At 45.6% G+C, this 21,362-nt stretch overlaps 1 protein-coding gene across 1 annotated transcript in view; it reads left to right on the forward strand.

The window, feature by feature from the left end:
• Positions 1-8,165, forward strand: part of NKAIN2 (sodium/potassium transporting ATPase interacting 2) — a 1,538,622-nt gene extending 1,530,457 nt beyond the window's left edge. The window contains exon 7 of the mRNA XM_063917263.1: positions 6,455-8,165. Coding sequence (XP_063773333.1) covers positions 6,455-6,464 — 10 coding nt within the window. The 3' untranslated portion in view covers positions 6,465-8,165. The remainder of the gene's footprint in view (positions 1-6,454) is intronic.
• Positions 8,166-21,362: the final 13,197 nt, after the last annotated feature.

Below are 21,362 nucleotides of genomic sequence, written 5' to 3' on the forward strand. Positions count from 1 at the left end.
CCCCATTGGGAAATCTCCCCAGACCGCCAATCTATGGTGGGATTATGAAAGGCAAGCCAGGGGTGACCCAAAACTACAGGAACTGCCGGACAATGTGTAAGGTAAAATTCTATGTCTTCTGAATGTAAGGCCCCCACTGTCAATAATACTGGAGGTGTGCGGTGAGTAATTATCCCATTGGAAAGCGGACCCCCATCCAAGCCGTGCATGGTAATACGTTTATCCAATGGTATCTGTGGAATGCCTAAAGCCTTAGCCCAAGCTAAGTCCATAAAATGTCCTGCAGCTCCACTGTCGACGAAGGCCGACACCAATGAACTGAGGCTGCCAAAGGAAATCTTAACAGGAACTAAAAGAGAATCATTTGAGGAGATAAGCTGCAGACCCAAGTGAACCCCCTCACAATTCACTTGGTCAGAGCGTTTCCCGACTTATTCGGGCAGTTACGAGCAATATGTCCTTTACTACCACAATACAAACAAAGACCAGACGTTAATCTTCTGGTTCTTTCCTCTGGGGACAGCCGGGAGAGACCCATCTGCATGGGCTCCTCGACGTCCTCAGGAAAGGTATCAACACAAGGATTAGGTCTAAAAGTTGTTCCTCTTTCAGCCCTCCGCTCTCGGAGACGACGATCTATTTTAATAGCAAGCTCCATGAGTTTGTCGAGAGTCTCAGGAGCGGGGTACTGAAGGAGACTGTCTTTAATAAGTTCAGACAAACCGAGGCGAAACTGACTGCGCAGGGCCGGGTCATTCCAGCCACAGTCGTTCGACCAACGGCGAAATTCGGTACAATACACCTCTGCTGGATTTTTGCCTTGTTTAAGGGCACGCAGGTGACTCTCAACTGAAGCATCTCTATCTGGGTCATCATATAACAGGCCTAAAGATTTAAAAAAGGCATCTACTGACAACAAGGCAGGATCATCTGTTCTTAACCCAAACGCCCAGGTCTGAGGATCACCCTGGAGCAATGACATAACTATCCCAACCCGTTGAGACTCAGTACCAGAGGAACGAGGCCTTAAACGAAAATAAAGCTTACAAGCTTCCTTAAGATTAAAGAAATCTGTTCGGTTACCCAAAAAACGGTCAGGTAAATGCATTTTTGGTTCTAGGACCACACTCGGGGAGGCTCGCAAAAGATCTTCCTGCGACTTCACCCGAAGAGTAAGGTCCTGAACCATCTGAGTTAGTTCTTGAATTTGGTTGACCAAAAGCTGACCGGGATTCGGCCCTAAAACTGCTGGATTCATTAAGCCGAATTTTAGACTAACCAAAACAAAGAATGGAAAAAATTAAACCCCTTTTTTTTTTTTTTTTAATGTTTTGGACCGGTGATAATGTTATGATCCTGATACTCAGGTCAGGGGAGATCTTATACGGTGGGACCTGAGTACCAGGACGTAATGCTGGGAAAGGGAAATGGAATGGGAATAGCCCCTGGCACCCTATCTCCGTTGTCTCACCCGTGCTGTCAGTACACTCTTGCGAGACTATGGTTTCTTGGGCCCATGGCAGCCGCGTTTGAAGGGCGGATTATGTCTGCCCAACTCCGATGCCCCCTCAGGTCTTAATGAGAGACAAAGAGTGAACTGAGACAGGGTGATAACAAGGGGCCCTCTAACTAAACAACAAGGCCAGGGACTACTGGCAAACCTGAAACTAAAAGTATGCGCAGATTACCGCCAGGGAAAAGAACAACCAAAATATTCCACTTGTCCACTCTCCTACACGGCACCGCCGAGTACCGGAGAGGACTATGGAAGCGGAAACCTCCGCAAATGCACCAGTACAATGAAACAATACTAAATTGGCCTAGGCCGCAACATGCGGCAGGCTGCCACTCACGAAACCAAGAGAGAACCTCAATCGACTGCCACAGGTAACTTTGGACCAGAAGAACTCCATGGGACCAGGTGACTAACTCCAAGATTCAGGAACTCAGAGAACTGGAGGGACCGGACACAGCAAACCAGGAACAGACGTTCACCAAACATGAGCAGCATGCAGGAAGCTATCACCGGCGTCTGTGAGAGGCACTGAGGAGGCATTTAACAGGGAACCCTCCAATCAGAGTACAGAGCCTAATTACCATAAATGTCGTGCAGCTGCCTTGCTGCACGACCGGAGAAACATGTGTGAACACTTCAATAATCAACCCTGCAACGGGGAACGCAGTCCGCCTGTGGCGTCCCCGTTGCTAAGGTCCTGGCGGCTCAGCGCGCACGGCGTCCTAGCGTTGCTAGGGACCCGGCGGCTCAGCGCGTACGGCGTCCCTAGTTGCTAGGCGCCGGGCAAGGAGGAAGCCCCGGACCGCGGCACCTAACACAAACAGGTTGGAATAATACCCTCTGTTCCGTAGCTGAGGTGGAACTGGAACAATGGACTGAGTCTGTATCAGTTTTTGAATTGCATCCTGTAATTTTATACTTGCCTCCTGAGAAGCTGGTAAGCCTGACTTGAAGAATCTGTGAGGTGGGAGGTCCTGAAACTCCAGTCTTTATACCTGCGTGATAAGCTCTTTGACCCAGGGATCCTGGCATGATGTTGCCCATATGTGACTGAAATCTTTTAACCGGGCTCCCACCTGCCCGTCTTCCAGGCAGAGAGGTCCACCGTCATGCTGAAGGCTTTGAGGAAGCAGAACCGAAGTTCTGTTCTTGTGAACCTGCAGTAGCTTGTTTTCTGGGTTTACATCTATTGCCTTTGAAGGCTGTAGAAGAACCCTTGGCTTATTTTGCTGTCCGAAAGGACTGCAGATTCAGAGCAGAATAGGCCTTCCTAGCTCGGGGAGGGGCTGTGGAAGGAAGATATGTAGACTTACCTGCCGTAGCCTTGGATATCCACGTATCCAGTTCGCCACCAAACAGGGCCTCGCCTGTGAAATGTAGGTTTACATAGGCCCCTGCGTGCAGACACTGCCATGGCCGTGGTGCGTGCATTGAACAATCCAATTTCTTTTATGGCTTCCACCATAAAATTTGCAGAGTCCTGTATATAGTGCAGGAGTAAAAGTATCTCACCTCTTGGTAAGGAATCTAGCCCCTCAATTAGGTTACCAGACCATTTTGCAATGGCCCTAGTGATCCAAGCACAAGCTATAGTGGGTCTCTGGGCCACCCCCGCAGCTGTGTATACAGACTTGAGAGTGGTCTCAATCTTGCTGTCAGCAGCATACTTTAAGGAGGCTGCCCCCGGGACCGGTAAGGCTATCTTACGGGACAATCTAGATACCGCTGCGTCAACAATCGGTGGGTTATCCCATTTTTTTTTCTATCACACTGAGGAAAAGGGAAGGATGTCAATAACCTTTCAGGGATCCGAAACTTCTTGTCAGGATTAACCCAAGTTTCTTCAAAAAGGGAATTTAATTCCTTAGATGCAGGGAAAGTAGCAGAGGATTTCTTTTTTTTTTACATTAAAATAAGATTCCTCCTCATCCTTTGTCGCTTTGTCAAGAATGTGCAGGACATCTCTAACAGCTTCTATCAGGGCCAGTATTCCCTGTGACAAAGCTGCATCCCCCCCTCCTGAGTCCACCTCACCCTCCTCAACATCTGATACATCATCATCAGTATCAGTCTGCAGGATTTGGGCCAGTGTATGCTTTTGTGGACAAATGGCAAGGGTCTGAGACGCCGGAATGGCCACTAAATCTCTATTCATCAGGTCATCTACCGACTGTCTTAAGTATTGCGTCTCCTTCTCATTTTGGGATAATTTCTGAGAACTATTCGAGATCATCCCTTTCAATGAATCTAACCATACAGGTTCAGATCCACTAGCCTGAGAATGTGTACTATCCTGAGTACACTGCAGTGATCCCCCTTAGTGGGAAAAACACTCTGCCATGAATGAGACACACTCCTTTGACAAAGTAAAATGTGAAAGGACCCACACACACAGGACAATAGGCTAATAGCCCAGTTAACCCGCACAGAGCCCCCTAGGGAGACACAGAGTATGATGGAGCCAGCCACACCGTGCCCCTATAGCTAATTTCCAAGTTTAGCTGGGTTGCAAACTAAGCACCCTAAATGGGGGCTTAGTATACTATTATTGCTTTCCCCCCCCCCCCTTTGCTATTACCCCCTGGTACCGCTGCGGTGATCTGAAATCTTTGTGGAGGAGCAGCGCTTTTCTGCCAGCCTGTCTGTGTATAGCTGCAGAGGGAAAATGGTGCTGGTGAGCTGCTGGATCCGCTCATAGTGAAGCCCCGCCCCCTTAATGGTGCACGGTCTTCTCTGTTTTTTATACTGACTGAGGTAATATTTCTGCTCTACAGTGGGTTAAAACCCCTGTAAGATGTACTGTGGGTATTAATAGTTATGGCTTCAGCTCGCCCCTCACAGTGGACCACGCAGCACCCTGCATGTTTCTGAAGCCGCATCCTGCTTGTCAGCGCTGTGCTCCTACCCTTGTGCCGCCATTACAACCGGCGACCCGCTAACCGGGACACCAGCCACCTACTCACCACTCTTCTTACTTCTGGCTCTGTTAGGGGAGGCGGCGTGCTGTGGGTCTGTACGCTCGCCGAGGTGGGACTTGCGAATAGGACCCTCAGGAGCTCAGTGTCCTGTCAGCGGGGAACGGGACCACTAACCCTAAGGAGGTTGGGCCGTCCCCCCTTCCTTTCCTAAGTCCCACGAAGCAGGCAGTCTGGTGCCAGGCAGAAATATTACCTGCCTAAAAACAAAAAATAGAAAATAAATGCAGAAAACTCTTCAGGAGCTTCCCCATCCTGACAGGCTCCTCCAGGCACATTTTCTAAACTGAGTCTGGTAGGAGGGGCATAGAGGGAGGAGCCAGTGCACACTACTGATTTCTTAAAGTGCCCAAAGCTCCTAGAGGACCCGTCTATACCCCAGTATCCTCTAGGACGTAAAAGAAATGTCAGTGATTTCTCAAATTTCTTAAATTGTTTCACCAACTTCAGGTTCTCAGGGGTCAGCTCAACCAATTACGTTCTTCTTAGGCAACATGCACCCTTAAGTGGCTTCAGCAATGAATTAGGTGGACACAGGGCCGGTTCTGGTGCTCTGTGCGCCCCGGGCGGCAATAGGGGCGTGGCTTCGTACAGGGGGCGTGGTCATTTACGCCCCCTGTACAGACTGAAATGATGTGCGGTGCGCGATGACGTCATCGTGCACCGCACAGTAAAGGACCTCTCCACGAAGGGAAACTAGTACGCGTCTAGTTTCCCTTCACAGCGGCAGCGGGGGGCAGCGGCCAGCGGCAGCAGGGGGGCAGCGGGGTGCACACAGCAGCAGCGAATCTTGCCCTGGTGCGGCGCCCTCTGGATGGCGCCCTGCGCCCTCCGGAAGGCAGCGCCCCGGGCAAAAGTCCTGCTTGCCCATGGCAAGATCCGCTACTGGGTGGACACCATCCTTGCTCACAGACTTATATCCAAGTGCACTAAAAATATTTAGGCTCCTGAAGGTAATTTTTTGTATAACAGAGCTAGAAGATGCAATTAAATCTTTCAAAGTAACAGAAGTAAAATGGGGGGAGCTGAACTGCGCACCCTATTGCTAAAGATATTAAGAGGTGTTATCATGCTGAGGCTAATAATACTATGTTGGAGGAAGCATCAGGTTTTATCTTCCTCCAACAAAGTTTCAAAAGCCCCAGGACCCCATGGCTTTACCCCATTCTTCACAAACATCTTTGTATTTGTTCCATTTTCCCTGTTCCTTGATTTACATAATGTGGTCCTCTATGGCCGGAAGTTTGATAAGGCCACCACCATGGCACAGATTGTTGTAATTCCCCAAAAATGATGTGATCCCACTGTATGCTTCGGCTGTTTAAAGCAAACCTAGTGGTATCATACGTAGAGTCCACATGATCTTCCCATTCAGGGTGACATGAATTACATGGGGAAAGGCATGGATGTCTGCTTGGATTGTGTCAGACAGACAATATGAGAAGGGAAGAATGAATGGTGGCTTTGGACACGATGAATCGAGCACATAGAGCTTGAATTGTCAGGAAGAATGCAAGTTATTTTGCTTTTGTTTTATCACATTGTACCCTGCCCTAACCCTAGCCTTATTTTTGTCTGGAGTTATGGGTTACCCCCAAAGCATACTTGCCTACCTGACCCTCTCCATGAGGGAGAAAATGCTCTGTTCCTGGACTTTCCTGGTAATGTATGATTGCCATCACCTGTGGTGAGCTAGGTAATTGATAAGAAAGGTGTTTCACCACAGGTGACTGCAATCATACATTACCAGGAAAGTCCAGGAACAGAGCATTTTCTCCCTCATGGAGAGGGTCAGGTAGGCAAGTATGCCCCAAAGGACTTACAATAAACCTTGGAAAATAAAAATGCAGAATTAGCATAGTCCATAAGAATGATTTATAAATTAAAATGCACATTAAAGAAGCAGAAATATTTGGTTTTGCATGTGTTATCTTTGATCCTAAATTGTTTTCTTATTTCCTAGGTCAAAATAAATAAAAGCATTGATGAAGTATGAAGCACTCCCATGAAAACATTCTATTGGATTGTTAAAAAGGGCAACAAAATGTGTGTTTTTATGGTTCCTATACCCCTGACGAGTTACCAAAATCAGCCTTGTCCTCACAGTGCACAAATGGATGTACTTCCGCAGATGCTGTAATCCCAGGAAGACTGCTGGAGTTGTGGTGCCCTCTACTGGAGTCTTTCTGCTTCTTTTTCTTCTTTTTGCACTGTTAATTCTAACTAAGCCTCCTATGAGTTGCAGTACAATGTTTGCACAGCCAGTGACTCTGTAATGAGGAGACCTATATGTTGTGTTCTAACTGGACATCAAAAACTGTGAACAAAATTAAAAGTGCCATAAAGACCTTTGGGGCAGAGGGAAACATTTGTTTGCTTAGCAGGCAGTCACAAGAGAACATCAGGACATCAGGTGCCTGTACTTTGCCTTAACCCAGCCAAAATGTGATTGTCAGAGGGGGACATAGAATATGAGATGCCGTCTGCCATCCTTGATGCAAAACTACCATCATTTTGCAAAGACTTTTACAGCCATTTCTTTGCTCTGAAGATTTTACATCAAACCTCCACACTGACCACAACTGTTTGTTAGCCCAGGAAACAAACACACCTGAAGAAATGCCTTTAAGGTTATTCCATTAAAAACTTTGCATAGATCAGAACATATCTGTGAAAGGTTTTGCACAGGTGCTTTGTCATTATAGTCCTTTATGAAGAGAACATAAAGTGCAAGAAAAATATATGGCAATATAATGCTCAAAAGGCCCAGTTGTAATCTGCAATATGGCCATCCACAGCTTCATAATTCAAAGAAAAATGGTTATTCTGAATGCTTAAAGCCATCAGTCCTGTGAATTCTGAGCATTTTGAATCTCCTAATGCATGATATCCAAGCCCATGTTCCACTGCATCTGCAGAGAAATCATGCATTGCTGTGCAATGTATCCCACACGCTCTCACTCCAACAGGATTCCAACATAGGGGCAAAACGTTTAACCAATATTCCGCAGACATAACTAGTAGAAAGCATCAGAGAAAAAGGCTTCTCTTTCTTTATCGTTTTTATCTTTTGCCAATGTTGGTGTTTTTTATGTGACTTGTCTTTTACAAAAGTCAATATCTACAGATTTCTATAGAGAAAGACCAGTATAAACATTTAGAATTTAACATTTTATACTTAAGTTTCACGTAAAAATATAGTGTATGTGAGCACTTTTTTCATGACATAAGAACTTTTTTTTTTGTGAATATTTGGACCTTTTGTGATGTCTGAGGAATTTGTTAGTGTAGAATGCATATTTTATCCTGTACCTGTGTGATTATAAAGAAATGCTCACTAGCTGACAAAAAAGACTCTCTTTAAGGGAATTACTATTACATTGTTAATGACTAAAAACTAGATTATGCTTTGATGTTTAAAGTTTGTTGATAAATAGCATCCCTTTAAAAAATTTAGTTACACGGTTGTCGTCTACTGTATGCAGAAGGGAAATTTACACATTTATAGGAACAGAGATGCTGTAACAATAGTGACTATTTATTATTATTATTATTATTATTATTATTATTATCATCAATATTATTTCTATGCCCAGCATTATATCATCAGCCGCTTGGCCATCATGTACTAGAACTTAAATTTAAAGGGGAACTTTAATAAAATTTTAACATAATTGTGTTGTGGGCTTTGTTATGTTGACAACGGTTTGTAATTGGTATTTATTTAGAAAGAAGCCTCAATGTGTGAAGGGTACATCTACAGTCTTTAATTTCTCACTGAAGAACACTATAGGCATATATTTTCCCTCATACCATGAGATGGTCCTTAGGGCTGTATCACACGAGCCGGTTTCTCCCAGATGGCAAAAAGCCGGACAAACTTCGTCCGGCTTTTTGCCATCCGGCAGAGTCTTTCACACACAACGGTTTTGAGCCGTGTGTAATGCTGTGCGCATGCGCAGCAGCAGACACAGCTTGAAAAAAAAATGTTGTGTGTGAAAGCTCCCATTCACACACACAGTCCACTGCCTGCAAAGACGGCACGGCCCCGGCCCAGCAGCCGGACCTTCCAGTGGATATTTCCGGCTGCAACCGGGCAGTGTGAAAGGCCCCTACCCCTCACACTGTTAATTACAATGCCGGCACGGGAAAAATCCATCCAGCTTTTTCCTGGCCGGCAAAAGCCGGCTCGTGTGTTTCAGCCCTAGGCCCTCATTCCGAGTTGTTCGCTCGGTATTTTTCATCGCATCGCAGTGAAAATCCGCTTAGTACGCATGCGCAATGTTCGCACTGCGACTGCGCCAAGTAACTTTACTATGAAGAAAGTATTTTTACTCACGGCTTTTTCTTCGCTCCGGCGAACGTAATGTGATTGACAGGAAATGGGTGTTACTGGGCGGATACACGGCGTTTCAGGGGCGTGTGGCTGAAAACGCTACCGTTTCCGGAAAAAACGCAGGAGTGGCCGGGGAAACGGTGGGAGTGCCTGGGCGAACGCTGGGTGTGTTTGTGACGTCAACCAGGAACGACAAGCACTGAAATGATCGCACAGGCAGAGTAAGTCTGGAGCTACTCTGAAACTGCTAACTCGTTTGTAATCGCAATATTGCGCGTACGTCGGTCGCAATTTTAAGAAGCTAAGATTCACTCCCAGTAGGCGGCGGCTTAGCGTGTGTAACTCTGCTACATTCGCCTTGCGAGCGAACAACTCGGAATGAGGGCCCTTATTCTCCATGCATATACCTCTCAAACTGTAACTATTTAAATGAATGGAGCAGAGTTTTAGAACCTCATATTTTATTTAAATTGTTTCTCTAAAATGGTTATTATCTTTTATCTATATGACGCTACGTGGGGTCCACATTGTACATAAATGGAAGCAATGCAAACAAAACAAGGACAAAATGCAAGACAGTGCAAAGCATTGGCTAACATGGGACATAGGTTATATAAACATTGCCGCACAAGGAGTCGTAATAACCACTAAGGCAGCGCCAAAAGAAAGCAAATATTTGGTGCCATTGTTGGCAATGGGGTAGAAATGATGGTATTAATGAGGAAGGGAAAAGCACATGATGAAAGAGGTCTCTAATCATGAGAGCTTACAATCTGAGAGGGGCAGAGAGACGGGGGGCAACACAGAGGGGGAGACAGTGAGCGAGGAGTATACAGCAATAGTTTAGGATCAGAAGTAGAATGCTTTAATAAAGAAGTGGGTATTGAGAGTCATCCCAGTGTAAAACCCAATCTATTTATTTAATTGGGCCTGTGTCTATACAACAAAGACAATAACTACCCAATCACATGCTAATATCTCTACAAAATATCACCCCTCCAACCATCTTCATATCTTCTATAGTCCGGTTACTGTGAATGTGGAGAAAATCTTCTGCTTTATGGCATTTACCTATAACATTCTGTTAATAAAATACAGGCCTTAAGGCTTGGAGACATTAAGTTGCATTCTCCTGTTCCTGCCACATTACAGTATACCACTGTAGTATAGTATAATAATATATCACAGTGCAGCAGATTTAAGGCAGTATGGTCTGAGTTTTCATAATACATTATTATAGTGCAGTATATAGTAAGTGTATTTTTGTCCATCTTTCAACGCTGCCAACATAGAACATGGTCCTTGTGGTCTATGCTCAAATTCAGGTTTTCTGGATAAGGGTTATTCTATAATTTATAACATCAAAATAACTTACCTGTTCTGCCAATAGTATTTCCCGTCTCCCTATAGGCCTCATTTGGGGGCATATTTATCAAAAGAAATTTGTGGATATCCACCAAAAAGAGTTGCTTTCAGAATGTATCTAGTGGGGGACTACAGCAGAAATAGAGATATCTGCTGTGGTTACCCATTTTCAATCAAAAAGCAACCCCCATAGGGTTTTATGAGGGCTTCTGTATTGTGAATTTACTGATCATTCTGGAGCTTGGGCCCGGTAGCTAACATCATCTTCGGCAAAAGCTGCAACCAACACCAGACTATTCTAGGTTGGGCTCAGGGCTGGCCTGGGCTAGGCAACAATTTGCCTAGGGTGACCTATCTCCAGAAAGGGCATCTAGAGTTACCAACTATATGTTATTACATTGGACATTCCAAAATTTGTCAGACTATCCGGAGTATGGACGGGTATAGAATTTTGTCCCACTGGGGAAACATTTTGGACAGATCTGCGGCTAGGCTTTGGGTCCAAGCAATGACATGAAAGCAGCTGCAGTTTTTCAAAGTTGTGATCCGCTGCAAGCTAATTATAAGCAGCTGTGGCCGGCCAATAATACCTTACCACATCATCGCTCCTACCACTCACACTGACTTTCATTATCCAGTGTGAGCAGCAGAAAGTCAGTTAGAGGACATAGCAGGAGTATGAGCGAGCTCCCAATTAGGCTCAAAAGAGGTCACACAGAAGAGGCAACCCAGCAGGAAGAAGATCAAAGGTGCCAGAAGACAGAAGACCCCAGGATGCTTAAGTCCTAGCAGCTAGGAGGTAATTGCTAAATAACTTATATTGTCCCCCATTGTTGTTCAAGTGTAGTCTCACAAGTGTAAATCAGCAGCCAGAGTCAAGTCAGTGCCAAGAGCATAGCCAGATTAGGGGGGTATGGTGGCGCAGGGCATACTGTATCCCGGGCCCACCTTTGTCAGCGTGCCTCTCGGCTGGAGCACACTAAAATCACTAACTTCCCCTCTTAGGCAGCAGCAGAACCAGCATCCAGAATACGAGCAGAACAGTATGCAGTCCAGGCAGAGATACAAGATCAGGTTTCATGAGCGACCGACAGAGTTTTATGACCAGAGGAGAGATAGGTGGGACGGAGAGAGCTGTAAGTGACACAGGGATCCCAGCTTCTTCTCCTCCCCACTGAGTCCTGAGTAACCTGTTATCTAATGAGGGTCTAGTGAGAGACACACAGAGTCCTCCTGAGTCCTGTCTCAGTGTGTAAGTAGTACAGAGGCTTCTGCTTTTCTTTTTTTTTCAAACATACTTTATTGGGGAACTGCACATGTAATCACAAAGTCCAATTGACAAATCATCGAGAGAAGACATTGTGACGGGCAAAATATAAATGCATAAGAAAACACAAGCATCACATAGTAAAGGATATACTAGATGGTATTATCCAATAATAGAGGGAACTCATTACAAACAAGTTAGCAAAAGCAGACAAAGTATTTTTCCCTCTCAATTTAAAATGGATGACGACCAGATGTAAGTACTTCGAGATTATACAATGAAGTCAGAGACACTAATGTTCGCAGCGTGTTACGAAGGGAAGGAAACAAGGATTTGACATGTGGCAGCCAAATGTCAAAGAACTTTTCTGCTTTTAATTCCTTCTGAAGAGACATCTCTACCCAGTCCATGTAAAATAAGTAAGAGACTCGGGGCAATAATAATGATAGCGTCAAGGTATCCAGAGGAGATCCACTGAGACAAAATGGTTTTTCTCACAGCGGCCGCAATTTTAGCCAATAACATTCGTTGACCAGCTAGTGGCCTGGTCTGTACAGGGGTTGTGTATATGTCCCATAGGGCCCATTCAGGAATAGGGACAATGGCAATACCATAGATATCTTCAACGTGCTTACATACCGCCAGCCAAAATTTATTAACCTCAGGACAGCTCCACAGACAGTGAAATAGGTCAGCATCAGGGGCCGTGCATTTAAAACATTGTGAGTCGGGGGAAGCGCCCATCAGCATTCGTAATTTCGGAGAGTAGTAGGCTCTATGCAGCAGTTTATATTGCATTTCTATGTATGAAGAAGAAACCAATGTTTTGTAAAGTCGTGTGAATGCATGTAGGAGTGTGGTAAGCGGGATATTAGGTAAATCTCTGGTCCATTTGGCCATGCCCGTCTGTATAGTATCTAAATTCAATTGCTTCTTTATGTGGGAATATAATAAAGAAGTTGAGTAAACCTTATCACCCGAGGTTTTAATCAAGGAGTCCAAGTCATTAAGAACTGTGGTAGTGGTTAAGCAGGACATCACACTAGAAACATAACTGTGCAGTTGGTAGTATGAAAATAACGGAATAGACAAATCAGGGTATGATGAAGTAATCGAAGACTACTTCTGTACCATGTGGTGTATAGAGAAGACCTTCGAGCCGAGGAAGGATGAGCAGTAGCTGTATGGGGAAGCGGGAGAAACACAGCGTAATGTGTTGAAATGCCTAATCGTGAGCGGGAGAGTCGCCAGGCAGTGCATGAAGTAAGAAGAAGAAGTAAATTATTGGGAGGGAAGTCAGAGGGTTTCATATGTAGTAAACTAGTCAAGGCCACAGCAGGACAGAAGGCCTGTTCCAACTCGGGGATTGCATAATTATTTGTAGCACCGATCCAATCTACTGCATACCTATAGTTGACAGCCAATTAATAACTAGGATTGCAAGGTAAATTAATGCCACCAGAGGTGGCAGGTTGGCACAGTTTGAACAGAGAGAACCAAGGTTTTTTCCCAGCCCAAATAAAGACACTAATTGCCCTGTTCAGTATCTTGAAATCCGATTCTGTCAATAACAATGGGAGCATTTGAATAAAGTACAACAGACGTGTGAAGGAAATTATTTTCAAGTGATGGTATCTGCCAATATAAGATAATGGGAGATTAGGCCAAGACCAGAAGTCTGATACGGGAAATCACCCCAAGGAGATTAGATTTATATAAATCTGCTGGATTCACTGGTATAGTAAGACCTAAATATTGTATTGATGAGTTTGCCCAGACAAAAGGGAAATTGCCCAACCAACCATCGGAAGCTTTTGTATGCAGTGCAAACGCTTTGGTTTTTTATTTATTTATTAAAAATCCTGATATGTTTTAGAGATGAGCGCCTGAAATTTTTCGGGTTTTGTGTTTTGGTTTTGGGTTTGGTTCCGCGGCCGTGTTTTGGGTTCGAACGCGTTTTGGCAAAACCTCACCGAATTTTTTTTGTCGGATTCGGGTGTGTTTTGGATTCGGGTGTTTTTTTCAAAAAACACTAAAAAACAGCTTAAATCATAGAATTTGGGGGTCATTTTGATCCCAAAGTATTATTAACCTCAAAAACCATAATTTACACTCATTTTCAGTCTATTCTGAATACCTCACACCTCACAATATTATTTTTAGTCCTAAAATTTGCACCGAGGTCGCTGTGTGAGTAAGATAAGCGACCCTAGTGGCCGACACAAACACCGGGCCCATCTAGGAGTGGCACTGCAGTGTCACGCAGGATGTCCCTTCCAAAAAACCCTCCCCAAACAGCACATGACGCAAAGAAAAAAAGAGGCGCAATGAGGTAGCTGTGTGAGTAAGATTAGCGACCCTAGTGGCCGACACAAACACCGGGCCCATCTAGGAGTGGCACTGCAGTGTCACGCAGGATGGCCCTTCCAAAAAACCCTCCCCAAACAGCACATGACGCAAAGAAAAAAAGAGGCGCAATGAGGTAGCTGTGTGAGTAAGATTAGCGACCCTAGTGGCCGACACAAACACCGGGCCCATCTAGGAGTGGCACTGCAGTGTCACGCAGGATGTCCCTTCCAAAAAACCCTCCCAAAACAGCACATGACGCAAAGAAAAAAAGAGGCGCAATGAGGTAGCTGTGTGAGTAAGATTAGCGACCCTAGTGGCCGACACAAACACCGGGCCCATCTAGGAGTGGCACTGCAGTGTCACGCAGGATGTCCCTTCCAAAAAACCCTCCCCAAACAGCACATGACGCAAAGAAAAAAAGAGGCGCAATGAGGTAGCTGACTGTGTGAGTAAGATTAGCGACCCTAGTGGCCGACACAAACACCGGGCCCATCTAGGAGTGGCACTGCAGTGTCACGCAGGATGTCCCTTCCAAAAAACCCTCCCCAATCAGCACATGATGCAAAGAAAAAGAAAAGAAAAAAGAGGTGCAAGATGGAATTGTCCTTGGGCCCTCCCACCCACCCTTATGTTGTATAAACAAAACAGGACATGCACACTTTAACCAACCCATCATTTCAGTGACAGGGTCTGCCACACGACTGTGACTGATATGACGGGTTGGTTTGGACCCCCCCCCAAAAAAGAAGCAATTAATCTCTCCTTGCACAAACTGGCTCTACAGAGGCAAGATGTCCACCTCATCTTCACCCTCCGATATATCACCGTGTACATCCCCCTCCTCACAGATTATCAATTCGTCCCCACTGGAATCCACCATCTCAGCTCCCTGTGTACTTTGTGGAGGCAATTGCTGCTGGTCAATGTCTCCGCGGAGGAATTGATTATAATTCATTTTAATGAACATCATCTTCTCCACATTTTCTGGATGTAACCTCGTACGCCGATTGCTGACAAGGTGAGCGGCGGCACTAAACACTCTTTCGGAGTACACACTTGTGGGAGGGCAACTTAGGTAGAATAAAGCCAGTTTGTGCAAGGGCCTCCAAATTGCCTCTTTTTCCTGCCAGTATAAGTACGGACTGTGTGACGTGCCTACTTGGATGCGGTCACTCATATAATCCTCCACCATTCTATCAATGTTGAGAGAATCATATGCAGTGACAGTAGACGACATGTCCGTAATCGTTGTCAGGTCCTTCAGTCCGGACCAGATGTCAGCATCAGCAGTCGCTCCAGACTGCCCTGCATCACCGCCAGCGGGTGGGCTCGGAATTCTGAGCCTTTTCCTCGCACCCCCAGTTGCGGGAGAATGTGAAGGAGGAGATGTTGACAGGTCGCGTTCCGCTTGACTTGACAATTTTGTCACCAGCAGGTCTTTCAACCCCAGCAGACTTGTGTCTGCCGGAAAGAGAGATCAAAGGTAGGCTTTAAATCTAGGATCGAGCACGGTGGCCAAAATGTAGTGCTCTGATTTCAACAGATTGACCACCCGTGAATCCTTGTTAAGCGAATTAAGGGCTGCATCCACAAGTCCCACATGCCTAGCGGAATCGCTCCCTTTTAGCTCCTTCTTCAATGCCTCCAGCTTCTTCTGCAAAAGCCTGATGAGGGGAATGACCTGACTCAGGCTGGCAGTGTCTGAACTGACTTCACGTGTGGCAAGTTCAAAGGGCATCAGAACCTTGCACAACGTTGAAATCATTCTCCACTGCGCTTGAGACAGGTGCATTCCACCTCCTATATCGTGCTCAATTGTATAGGCTTGAATGGCCTTTTGCTGCTCCTCCAACCTCTGAAGCATATAGAGGGTTGAATTCCACCTCGTTACCACTTCTTGCTTCAGATGATGGCAGGGCAGGTTCAGTAGTTTTTGGTGGTGCTCCAGTCTTCTGTACGTGGTGCCTGTACGCCGAAAGTGTCCCGCAATTTTTCTGGCCACCGACAGCATCTCTTGCACGCCCCTGTCGTTTTTTAAAAAATTCTGCACCACCAAATTCAAGGTATGTGCAAAACATGGGACGTGCTGGAATTTGCCCATATTTAATGCACACACAATATTGCTGGCGTTGTCCGATGCCACAAATCCACAGGAGAGTCCAATTGGGGTAAGCCATTCCGCGATGATCTTCCTCAGTTGCCGTAAGAGGTTTTCAGCTGTGTGCGTATTCTGGAAAGCGGTGATACAAAGCGTAGCCTGCCTAGGAAAGAGTTGGCGTTTGCGAGATGCTGCTACTGGTGCCGCCGCTGCTGTTCTTGCGGTGGGAGTCCATACATCTACCCAGTGGGCTGTCACAGTCATATAGTCCTGACCCTGCCCTGCTCCACTTGTCCACATGTCCGTGGTTAAGTGGACATTGGGTACAACTGCATTTTTTAGGACACTGGTGAGTCTTTTTCTGACGTCCGTGTACATTCTCGGTATCGCCTGCCTAGAGAAGTGGAACCTAGATGGTATTTGGTAACGGGGGCACACTGCCTCAATAAATTGTCTAGTTCCCTGTGAACTAACGGCGGATACCGGACGCACGTCTAACACCAACATAGTTGTCAAGGCCTCAGTTATCCGCTTTGCAGTAGGATGACTGCTGTGATATTTCATCTTCCTCGCAAAGGACTGTTGAACAGTCAATTGCTTACTGGAAGTAGTACAAGTGGGCTTACGACTTCCCCTCTGGGATGACCATCGACTCCCAGCGGCAACAACAGCAGCGCCAGCAGCAGTAGGCGTTACACGCAAGGATGCATCGGAGGAATCCCAGGCAGGAGAGGACTCGTCAGAATTGCCAGTGACATGGCCTGCAGGACTATTGGCATTCCTGGGGAAGGAGGAAATTGACACTGAGGGAGTTGGTGGGGTGGTTTGCGTGAGCTTGGTTACAAGAGGAAGGGATTTACTGGTCAGTGGACTGCTTCCGCTGTCACCCAAAGTTTTTGAACTTGTCACTGACTTATTATGAATGCGCTGCAGGTGACGTATAAGGGAGGATGTTCCGAGGTGGTTAACGTCCTTACCCCTACTTATTACAGCTTGACAAAGGGAACACACGGCTTGACACCTGTTGTCCGCATTTCTGGTGAAATACCTCCACACCGAAGAGCTGATTTTTTTGGTATTTTCACCTGGCATGTCAACGGCCATATTCCTCCCACGGACAACAGGTGTCTCCCCGGGTGCCTGACTTAAACAAACCACCTCACCATCAGAATCCTCCTGGTCAATTTCCTCCCCAGCGCCAGCAACACCCATATCCTCCTCATCCTGGTGTACTTCAACACTGACATCTTCAATCTGACTATCAGGAACTGGACTGCGGGTGCTCCTTCCAGCACTTGCAGGGGGCGTGCAAATGGTGGAAGGCGCATGCTCTTCACGTCCAGTGTTGGGAAGGTCAGGCATCGCAACCGACACAATTGGACTCTCCTTGTGGATTTGGGATTTCGAAGAATGCACAGTTCTTTGCTGTGCTGCTTTTGCCAGCTTGAGTCTTTTCATTTTTCTAGCGAGAGGCTGAGTGCTTCCATCCTCATGTGAAGCTGAACCACTAGCCATGAACATAGGCCAGGGCCTCAGCCGTTCCTTGCCACTCCGTGTGGTAAATGGCATATTGGCAAGTTTACGCTTCTCCTCCGACAATTTTATTTTAGGTTTTGGAGTCCTTTTTTTACTGATATTTGGTGTTTTGGATTTGACATGCTCTGTACTATGACATTGGGCATCGGCCTTGGCAGACGACGTTGCTGGCATTTCATCGTCTCGGCCATGACTAGTGGCAGCAGCTTCAGCACGAGGTGGAAGTGGATCTTGATCTTTCCCTAATTTTGGAACCTCAACATTTTTGTTCTCCATATTTTAATAGGCACAACTAAAAGGCACCTCAGGTAAACAATGGAGATGGATGGATTGGATACTAGTATACAATTATGGACGGGCTGCCGAGTGCCGACACAGAGGTAGCCACAGCCATGAACTACCGCACTGTACTGTGTCTGCTGCTAATATATAGACTGGTTGATAAAGAGATAGTATACTCGTAACTAGTATGTATGTATAAAGAAAGAAAAAAAAACCACGGTTAGGTGGTATATACAATTATGGACGGGCTGCCGAGTGCCGACACAGAGGTAGCCACAGCCGTGAACTACCGCACTGTACTGTGTCTGCTGCTAATATATAGACTGGTTGATAAAGAGATAGTATACTCGTAACTAGTATGTATGTATAAAGAAAGAAAAAAAAACCACGGTTAGGTGGTATATACAATTATGGACGGGCTGCCGAGTGCCGACACAGAGGTAGCCACAGCCGTGAACTACCGCACTGTACTGTGTCTGCTGCTAATATATAGACTGGTTGATAAAGAGATAGTATACTCGTAACTAGTATGTATGTATAAAGAAAGAAAAAAAAACCACGGTTAGGTGGTATATACAATTATGGACGGGCTGCCGAGTGCCGACACAGAGGTAGCCACAGCCGTGAACTACCGCACTGTACTGTGTCTGCTGCTAATATAGACTGGTTGATAAAGAGATAGTATACTCGTAACTAGTATGTATGTATAAAGAAAGAAAAAAAAACCACGGTTAGGTGGTATATACAATTATGGACGGGCTGCCGAGTGCCGACACAGAGGTAGCCACAGCCGTGAACTACCGCACTGTACTGTGTCTGCTGCTAATATATAGACTGGTTGATAAAGAGATAGTATACTCGTAACTGGTATGTATGTATAAAGAAAGAAAAAAAAACCACGGTTAGGTGGTATATACAATTATGGACGGGCTGCCGAGTGCCGACACAGAGGTAGCCACAGCCGTGAACTACCGCACTGTACTGTGTCTGCTGCTAATATAGACTGGTTGATAAAGAGATAGTATACTCGTAACTAGTATGTATGTATAAAGAAAGAAAAAAAAACCACGGTTAGGTGGTATATACAATTATGGACGGGCTGCCGAGTGCCGACACAGAGGTAGCCACAGCCGTGAACTACCGCACTGTACTGTGTCTGCTGCTAATATAGACTGGTTGATAAAGAGATAGTATACTCGTAACTAGTATGACTATAAAGAAAGAAAAAAAAACCACGGTTAGGTGGTATATACAATTATGGACGGGCTGCCGAGTGCCGACACAGAGGTAGCCACAGCCGTGAACTACCGCACTGTACTGTGTCTGCTGCTAATATATAGACTGGTTGATAAAGAGATAGTATACTCGTAACTAGTATGTATGTATAAAGAAAGAAAAAAAAACCACGGTTAGGTGGTATATACAATTATGGACGGGCTGCCGAGTGCCGACACAGAGGTAGCCACAGCCGTGAACTACCGCACTGTACTGTGTCTGCTGCTAATATAGACTGGTTGATAAAGAGATAGTATACTCGTAACTAGTATGACTATAAAGAAAGAAAAAAAAACCACGGTTAGGTGGTATATACAATTATGGACGGGCTGCCGAGTGCCGACACAGAGGTAGCCACAGCCGTGAACTACCGCACTGTACTGTGTCTGCTGCTAATATATAGACTGGTTGATAAAGAGATAGTATACTCGTAACTAGTATGTATGTATAAAGAAAGAAAAAAAAACCACGGTTAGGTGGTATATACAATTATGGACGGGCTGCCGAGTGCCGACACAGAGGTAGCCACAGCCGTGAACTACCGCACTGTACTGTGTCTGCTGCTAATATAGACTGGTTGATAAAGAGATAGTATACTACTAATATTATATATACTGGTGGTCAGGTCACTGGTCACTAGTCACACTGGCAGTGGCACTCCTGCAGCAAAAGTGTGCACTGTTTAATTTTAATATAATATTATGTACTCCTGGCTCCTGCTATAACCTATAACTGGCACTGCAGTAGTGCTCCCCAGTCTCCCCCACAATTATAAGCTGTGTGAGCTGAGCAGTCAGACAGATATATAATATATATAGATGATGCAGCACACTGGCCTGAGCCTGAGCAGTGCACACAGATATGGTATGTGACTGACTGAGTCACTGTGTGTATCGCTTTTTTCAGGCAGAGAACGGATATATTAAATAAACTGCACTGTGTGTCTGGTGGTCACTCACTATATAATATATTATGTACTCCTGGCTCCTGCTATAACCTATAACTGGCACTGCAGTAGTGCTCCCCAGTCTCCCCCACAATTATAAGCTGTGTGAGCTGAGCAGTCAGACAGATATATAATATATATAATATTATATATAGATAATAGATGATGCAGCACACTGGCCTGAGCCTGAGCAGTGCACACAGATATGGTATGTGACTGAGTCACTGTGTGCTGTGTATCGCTTTTTTCAGGCAGAGAACGGATTATAAAGTAAACTGCACTGTCCTCACTAGTAAACTCTCTCCACTCAGTCTCTACACTTCTACAGTAACAGTACTCCTCCTAGTCAGCTCCAGTAAATCTCTCTCAGTCTCTTATAATCTAAATGGAGAGGACGCCAGCCACGTCCTCTCCCTATCAATCTCAATGCACGTGTGAAAATGGCGGCGACGCGCGGCTCCTTATATAGAATCCGAGTCTCGCGATAGAATCCGAGCCTCGCGAGAATCCGACAGCGTCATGATGACGTTCGGGCGCGCTCGGGTTAACCGAGCAAGGCGGGAAGATCCGAGTCGCTTGGACCCGTGAAAAAAAACATGAAGTTCTGGCGGGTTCGGATTCAGAGAAACCGAACCCGCTCATCTCTAATATGTTTTCAAAGTCCTGCAGAAGTTGAAAAAACCTGGAAACGATTCCTGAGGATTAGTAAAATACAACAGGTCGTCTGCATATGCAGAAACTTTGAGGGTATGGGTACCGACTGTTATACCTTGCCACAGGGTATATAAATCAAAATGTCGAATCAGGGGATCTATGGCTATATTAAAAAGGAGAGGGGATAAGGGGCAGTCCTGTCGCTTCTGCTTTTCTTACATGTGACAAGATAAGTTCTACATTTTATTTTATATGTGTATTTTAGGGGTTACTACTATTATTATTATTATTATTATTATTATTATTATTATTTTCTCTAACGTCCTAGTGGATGCTGGGAACTCCGTAAGGACCATGGGGAATAGACGGGCTCCGCAGGAGACAGGGCACTCTAAGAAAGAATTAGGACTACTGGTGTGCACTGGCTCCTCCCTCTATGTCCCTCCTCCAGACCTCAGTTAGAATCTGTGCCCGGTTAGAGCTGGGTGCACTTTAGTGAGCTCTCCTGAGCTTGCTAATAAGAAAGTATTTTATTAGGATTTTTTATTTTCAGAGAGATCTGCTGGCAACAGGCTCTCTGCTACGTGGGACTGAGGGGAGAGAAGCAAACCTACTAACTGCGGATAGGTTGCGCTTCTTAGGCTACTGGACACCATTAGCTCCAGAGGGATCGAATACAGGAACTCACCCTTGGTCGTCCGATCCCAGAGCCGCGCCGCCGTCCCCCTCGCAGAGCCCGAAGACAGAAGCCGGCGAGAGAAGC

The sequence above is a fragment of the Pseudophryne corroboree genome, chromosome 4, assembly GCF_028390025.1.
Source record: "Pseudophryne corroboree isolate aPseCor3 chromosome 4, aPseCor3.hap2, whole genome shotgun sequence".
Classification (NCBI taxonomy): domain Eukaryota; kingdom Metazoa; phylum Chordata; class Amphibia; order Anura; family Myobatrachidae; genus Pseudophryne; species Pseudophryne corroboree.